The 8,084-nt window shown below is 45.0% G+C and overlaps 1 protein-coding gene across 3 annotated transcripts in view; it reads right to left on the minus strand.

Annotated features, from left to right (window-relative positions):
* RCL1 (RNA terminal phosphate cyclase like 1) overlaps positions 1 to 6,169 on the minus strand; it is a 69,483-nt gene extending 63,314 nt beyond the window's left edge. For 2 of the 3 annotated variants that reach the window (XM_017851486.1, XM_017851488.1), the window contains exon 1: positions 5,782 to 6,169. In XM_017851486.1, the coding sequence (XP_017706975.1) occupies positions 5,782 to 5,917 (136 nt within the window). In that variant the 5' untranslated portion in view covers positions 5,918 to 6,169. The remainder of the gene's footprint in view (positions 1 to 5,781) is intronic. The other variant, XM_017851487.1, reaches the window with a different exon arrangement.
* Between the last annotated feature and the right edge of the window lie 1,915 nt (positions 6,170 to 8,084).

Raw genomic sequence — 8,084 nt, forward strand, 5'->3', positions numbered from 1 at the left:
GGGGGAGAGAGAAAGAAAAGTAAAGAAAAGAAAAGGCATTTATATAACAGCTTCCAAACAACACCGTATCTGAAAATTGGTCATTAGGATTCTTGGCATTTGTCTTTCAAAAAAAAAAAAAAAAAGAAGTCTTATTTTGGGCAGTCAAAAATCATCTCCTGGAAGCACACTTTGTCATAAGAGGCACAAAAGGGTACGTTCCTTATTAACAGGACATATTCAATCTACAGTTAGTAGCACAGTTATCTGCCACGCCCCAAAACCAGTTGTCCATCAAGAATTCTGGGTCCCAAACTAGGCTGAAATAAAATATAGGCACATCCTCCTTTTAAAAGATCCAATTTGGGAACAGACAGATTTATCCCCAGAACAATGCATTGGTTTACCAAAACATGTTTGACCTTTCAAAGGACCTCTTTGTGGCATGCTTCCTTAACACATTTTAAAGGACCCTTTTGATTAAAACTCCACTTAGCTCTTCTTTTTCAGAATCTTATCTGCTTAAGCCATACGGAGCACTCCCCTATGGGACAAAGTAACTCCTCTGTTTCACAGGGGAAGGCATTAAGGCTCAGTTCCGTGACCTGCTCAGGATCCTAGGTAGTAGCAGTGCTGTCTCCTAACTCCTATACCACTGCTCTTGTTCAAGTCCATTATTTCTGCTATTTCAACTTTAAACAATTATTCTGGTGGGATTCTCTTCCATTTAGACCTCACACTATACAGAGACTGTTAAACTGAACCCTGCAAGACACAGCCCTCATGAAATCCAGAGATAGAGACACTTTGGACAGCTGCTTTATAATACTGATGAGGAACACCCAGGTCCATCACGCTGTGAAATGAGAGAGAACAGGCCCTTCAGGCAGGAGCTGGCCACATTCTCTTTCCAGCTCTGTCCTTCAGTACACATTCGCCTTCACAAACTATCTTACCTAACTACGTGTTGGCTTTTTTACCTTGAGTAAAACAGCAGCAACAAGAAAAAAATATTTACTTCCTCTTCAATGAAAGGAAGAGTACAATGAGATAAACGTAATTGTTCATGTTCCTCAAAACTGAAGCATAAATTATACATGTGGCTGGACAATTATAACCACCATCCCGGGACCATCCTTCTTTGGGGTTCAGATTCTTTTCAGTATTTACAACCCCTTTGCAATGGAAGGGCACAGTTTTAAGAGATTCACTCATTTGCCTGAAGTCAGAGTTTGACCTGTGTCTCGTTTGTTTCTAAATCCTTGTGTAGTCTTCTTTGTGTCACATGCTGCTATTCCTAATCACTAGGGACACATGGAAAAGAAAAGGCTTAATAACTAATGTCAAGTAGGCCAGGGTTTTCCTACATCAGCGCTACTGACATTTTGAATGCAATAATTCTTTGTTGTAGGGGGCTGTCCTGTAGGATATTTAGCAGCATCCTTGGATTCTGACCACTAGAGGCCAGTCACATACCCCTCTGCCAAGCTGTGACAACCAAAAATGTCTCCAAATGCTCCCAGATGTCCCCTACTGAACAAAAGTGCCCCTGGTTGAAAACTACTGTGCTTTACATATAACATACAAATACATGGAAACAACCACCTAAGAAGAGAACTTTACAGAAGGCATAATTCTCTTCAAATATCTGAAAAATTTCCATATAGAAGCAGGAATGGATTTGGCATGCCAGGGAGCAGACCTATATCCAGTGGGTTCAAGTGGGTTCAAGTTAATAATAAAATCAGCTAACATTTATTCTTCCTATGTGCCAGGCACTGTTCAGTACACTTTGAAGTATTAATTCATTTAGTCCTCACAATAACCTTGTAAGGTCAGTAGTACTGGCCCCACTTTACAGGTGAAAAAGCTGAGGCTCAGAAGAGAATAGTTAAAAGAATTTGCCCAAGGACCAAGAGCTAATAGCAAAAGGCAGAACTCGTACTCAAACCAAGGTCCAATACTGAGCCCAAGCTCTTAATTGCCAAGTATTATGACCATGACAAATTAAGGATTTTACCTCAGTAAAATAAAGAAAATAAAGAACTTTTTGACTTAAAAACTGTTTCTTTCATATGGAGATTTCTTAAAGAACTAAAAATAGAACTACCATATGACCCAGCAATTCCACTACTGGGTATCTACCCAGAGGAAAAGACATCATTATACAAAGAAGACACCTGTACTTGTATGTTTATTGCAGCACTATTCACAATACCAAAGTGATGGAACTAACCTAAGTGTCCACCAATGGTTGACTGGATAAAGAAAATGTGGTATATATACACTACGGAATACTACACAGCCATAAAAAAAGAATGAAATCAGGCTGGGCATGGTGATTCATGCCTGTAATCCCAGCACTTTGGGAGGCTGAGGCAGGTGGACTGCTTGAGTCCAGGAGTTCAAGAGCAGCCTGGGCAACATAAACAAGACCCCATCTCTACGAAAAACATTTTAAAAATCAACCAGATGCTATGGTACACATCTGTAGTCCCAGCTACTCAGGAAGCTAAGGTCAGAGGATCATCTGAGCCCAAGAGGTTGAGGCTACAGTGAGCCATGATCACACCACTGCACTCATGACAGAGTGAGACCCTGTCTCAAAAAAAAAGAAAAAAAGAATGAAATAATGTCTTTTGCAGCAACACGGAGTTAGAGGCCATTATCCCAAGAGAACTAATTCAGAAACAGAAAATCAAATACTGCATGTTCTTACTTATAAATGGGAGGTGAACGATGGATACACATGGACATAAACATGGAAATAACAAACAGTGGGGACTCAAAAAGGAGGAAGATTGAGGGAGGTTGAAAAATTACATATTGGGTACAATGTTCACTATTTGGATAATGGGTACACTAGAAGCCCAATCCCCACCAGTTGGCAATATATCCATGTAACAAACATGCACATGTACCCCCGATTCTAAAATAAAATTTCTTTAAAAAAAAAAAAAACTGTTTATTTTGCAAACAATTATTTCCACAGCCACCATCTCAATCCTACCTGTCCAGATCAGATCCAGAAAACCTGCCTTCCTTTGTAACTTTCAGGGAAGTCTCTGCTCTGAACTCCACTGAGCCCCTGTACAATACTCAGTCCTTCCTATTTCAAGTTACTCAAACTTAGTAACATCCTACTTAGATGACAAGCTTCATGAGAGCAGGGGCAAGCAGCTTCTCACATATATTACACGCTCCCATACAAAGCCTTGCACATACTGGGGCTCAATAAACACTTTCTAAATAAATGTTCCTGAGGCCGAAAGCCTCCCATACCACCCCTACCCTCCAAAGCCCACACCATGAGGGATGCTTAAGCAAGCACCTTTAAGAGATGTGATTCTTGCATTAGAGCTAAAGATTTTATTGGATATGCTCTGAGTTTTTCCCAACTCTGAGAATTTGAGTCAGGAAAAGGCAGAAAGGGACAGACGAGAGGCAACACAGCCTTTCGGCTGTATCTTCAATCAAGCTACCAAGGACTCCCTTGACTATGACCAGAAATCACGTGTCAGGGACTACATCTATTTATGTGTGTACGTATATGTATATACACTTACATGTACACATATACATATACACATATACATGTATATCTGCAAATGCATATCTATCAGTTCCCTCTGTAAGAAATTAAGCAGACAGGCCAGGTGCAGTGGCTTACACCTGTAATCCTAGCACTTTGGGAGGCCAAGGCAGGTGGATCACCTGAGGTCAGCAGTTTGATACCAGCCTGGCCAACATGGTGAAACCTAATCTCTACTAAAAATACTCTACTAAAAATTAGCTGGGCATGGTGGCAGGCACCTGTAATCCCAGCTACACAGGAGGCTGAGACAGGAGAATTGATTGAACCCAGGAGGTGGAGGTTCCAGTGAGCTGAGATCGCACCACTGCACTCCAACCTAGGAGACGGAGTAAGACTCTGTCTCAAAAAAAAAAAAGAAAGAAATTAAGCAGACAAACATCTACAAAGTTTCTGAGGCCCTGAAGCCAGCACAAGGATGTACACATAATTAGGAGTCTCTTTCTTCCCCTGGTATATGAACGAGGTAAGGCAAATAATGCTCTAAAGTAACAGTCCCCGTAAAATACCAGCACACCTGCCAACCAGTTCTACCTCCCTCAGGTATCAGCGTCTGACACCCTTTCAAGAAAGTACCAAGTGGCCAAGCCCTGTTCCTGGAAGAAATGAGAGCTCATATGTGTGAGATGCTTTGAAGAGATGCTCACATACAATGGAGGAGGAGAAGGAGAAGCATACTTTGGAACATTAAATATTAAATTGGAGGCCACCTGTCAAGAGAAAAATTCTAAATAGAATTAGATTTATTTTAGAGAGCCCAGATTTCTAGGCTATACTTCCATTTCTCTTAAAAAAAAAAAAAAAGTTATGCCTAGTATGTATACAAAGTAGAAGCCCATCTTCTTACCATATCCAGCCAGTGGCAAGTTCACTGAGCTAACCTGAAGGTAAAGTGGATGGAGAGCTGGCTGAGAATGCCACAGAGCAATCAAGCACTTTGCCCAAGGGCCAAACTAAGTGGAATAGTTGTTGAAGGAAAAGTCGTGCCATAAACCATTTGTGGTCTCTCCTTAACTTTCTCAGTGTTTTTGAGCAGTAGAGAGAGGGCAGGAACCACCAACACAAGTTTTTCCTACTATCACTAGGTTTTTTACCACTGTACCTGGGATATTCTGGTTCTTTCCTTCCTAACCTTCTATCTCCATCAACAGCATGGCATCTTTGCCCTTCATGTGCAACCAATCACCACCCAATAGAGGCAGAGATCTAACTATCCAAAAAATGCATTTAGACAGATAAAACAAGAGCCAGTGCAAAATGAAACACATCAGCACCACCCAGGAAGCTTCCAGGACCAACTACAAACACTCGCTTTCAATTTACAGACAGGTTTTTCCTTTTTCACCTGACTACTGACTCGCCCAACTTGGGATAACCACCAGTCAGAAGCTTTTAAATGCATGTATCTCATTCCAGGGGGCCAGGTGTAAACCAAGGCCAGGTGAAAACCGGCGCCATTTAATGAGATGTGGGTTTAAATGGGCCTTTTTTTTTAACCTACCATTGTAGAGCAAGAAGTGAGCCTGGAAGCCTGTAGTTTAGCGCTTGTCACCAACCTTTTTTCTAAAGTCAAGGCAATTAGGCCCATGACTGTTAAAAATCTATCTCAAAGCTCTTGTCCTGCGCACATCAATCACAGTCACGGCTGAAAATAAACAGAATTTTAAAAATTTCTTTATCCACACCCAAGGACAAGTGTGAGGGCAGCCGAGAAATCATGGCGACAGGAACAGCCGGTGTCCAAGGGGGCAGCTGCTTCTGAGACCTGCTTTGAGACAGGGCAGAGAACCAACCTGAGGTACTTTTCTCTCCCAATGTCTCTCCCTCGGCTCATTCACCATATTTTGGTCCAACAAACTGTTTTTCTCCTTTGAGAGGTTTATGGCGAGGGCAAGAGGGACTGAAGGGAAGCGAGGGGGCGACGCCGGGGATTTGTTGCTACACGTAAAGCTGGAAAACGTGCAGCTGTTTACTACCAGTGCCCCGCAGACGCGGAGCGCAGCGTGCAGCTGAGCGCTCCCCTCGGGCGCCGACCCCGCCTCCCCCACCATTCTTGCGCCTTCAGCTTTAGAGGCGACGCGCCACCTGCCCTCCCGGACGCGCTCGCAGGACGCCGAGCCCCCAGCCAACGCCGCGCGGGCCCCCAGGGCATCAGCGCGGTCTCCCCTCAGCCCCCGCGCCCACGCCGCAAGCCGCTCACACCAAGTTACCTCGGAGGCCCGGGTTGTCGTCTCTGGCCCGAATCTTTCGGATTTTGACGGGGCGCCCGCTCAGGGTAGACAGGACCAGACGCTGGCGCAAGAAGTTGCACCCCGCGTAGCTGAGGGAGTTCGCCTGAGTCGCCATGTGCGCGCCCTCCGCAGAGACGTGAGCAGCCCGAGTGCGGCGACTTCGGACAGACGCGGGACCCGTGACCCCGGCGGTGGTGGTGGCGGCGACACCGACGGCGGCGGCTGGGCTGCCTCCCGCAGCCCCGACGCGTCCACGTGGTTTGGAACAGGAAGACGGAGAGACTAGACACCGGGTCAGAGGGGAGCGGGGCGGAGCCAGTGGCCACCTCCCCGCCTCCCCGCCCGACCGGGGCGGCCACCGCGCCGGGCCACGCCGGTATTGGCCCGCGCTGGATCAGGGCGGTGCCCGCGACGCGCCTCCATTGGTTCGCGCTGAAGCTGGGCGGTGCCCAAGCCGCGCTGCCATTGGTCCTTAGTGGAGCTGGGCGGTGCCCGGGCCTTGGCAACAGCGCGCGGCTGGAGGGAACGCGTGAGGGTGGCCCGGGAACCCCGGCGCGGGAGTTGCCAGTCAGGGCAGTCTCCTTTGGGTACCTTCTGGCTTGGTAGCAAGGGGAGATGGCGGACTGAGATTGATGCCTACGACGTGCCGGATTCTTAGCATCACTACTTACGGCAACTACTGGGGTGAAGATGCTATTATCTACCCCTCCTCTTTCTAAGAGAGAAAACAAGGGTTGGCTCACTCACCCTATCGCAACGATGCTGCTCAGCGCACTGCTGGCGCAGTCCCCCAGCTCCATGCTGTAACCCTGCAAGGTAGAGTCATCCTGTCTTATGAAGAAAGGTTCGAGGAATATTGCAAAGCTGACAGTGGCAGCCTGTGCTGAGACCCGAATCCTCTCACAGCAGGCCGTTGCTTATTTTATTAAGAGACACCTCTTTGCCCCTTTCTCACGGGTCCCTTCGTTTATCGTCACTGCGTTTCATGGCAATTCAGGCCCTCCTACTTCGCATGCCTCGAGATAGATAGTTGTAATAACTTCCCACGCACACACACGCAATGCTTTTTCCTTCCCGTCCTCCTCCAGTCCTGCACAAGAAAATCTTCCCAAACGTTGGATTATTTCACTTCTCTACTCAAAAACCTTCTAAAATTTACAGTTAACTAACAAATGACTACAAAAGTAGGAGTCTAATATCATAGTAATGTGGGTTTGTAGCTATTCTTGGACAACACTCACCAGACCATGAGTTCCAGAATGCATGGGGGTGGGAAGGGGGGCTGGGTATGATAGTGTCTGAAAGAGGTGGGAGCTTAAATAAGATTAAGAATGTGGCTAGCCTTATGTAGAAAACAGTGTGTTATAAAGTGGAGTGTAATGGCATGCTCATGACTCACTGCAGCCTCAACTTCCTGAGTTCTAGCAATCCTCCAACCTCAACCTCCCCATTAGCTGGAACTACAAGTGTGCACCACCATGCTCAGCTAATTTTTGTATTTTTTATAGAGATGGGTTTTTGCCGTGTTACCCAGGCTGGTCTCAAACTCTTGAGTTCAAGCAATTGGCCCACCTTAGCCTCACAGGCATAAGCCAGCACTCCCAGCCTTTAATCCATTTTCTTTGATTTTGTAAATGGCAAGCGATAGAGATCTAGTTTCATTCTTTTGCATATGGATATCCAATTTTCTCAGCACCATTTATTGAAGTACTGTCCTTTCCCCGATGTATCTTCTTGGCAACTTTGTCAAAAATGAGTTTACCGTAGATGTGTGGATTTATCTCTGGGTTCTCTGCTCTGTTCTACTGATCTATATGTCTGCTTTTATGCCAGTACCATGCCATTTTGTTTACTATAGCTCTGTAGTATAATTTGAAGTCAGGTAATGTGAATCCTCCAGTTTTGTTCTTTTTGTTTAGGACAGGTTTAGCTACTCTGGGTCTTTTGTGGTTCCATACAATTTTTTTAATTTTTAATTTTTGTAGGTAGAGAGTACATGGATACATGAGGTACACAAGAAGTTTTAATACAGGCATACAATGTGTAATAATCACATCATGAAGGATAGGGTACTCATCCCCTCATGCATTTTATTTTTTGTGTTATTATATAAACAAAACAATTATACTATTTTAGTTATTTTAAAATGTAAAATTAAATTATTATTGACTACAGTCACCTTGTTGTGCTATCAAATAGATCTTACTCATTCTTTCTATTTTTTTGTACACATTTATTATCCCCACCTGCCCCCCATCATCCCCACCCCCGCCATCATCCCC

This window comes from Rhinopithecus bieti, unplaced genomic scaffold, assembly GCF_001698545.2.
Source record: "Rhinopithecus bieti isolate Rb0 unplaced genomic scaffold, ASM169854v2 scaffold_32740, whole genome shotgun sequence".
NCBI lineage: Eukaryota > Metazoa > Chordata > Mammalia > Primates > Cercopithecidae > Rhinopithecus > Rhinopithecus bieti.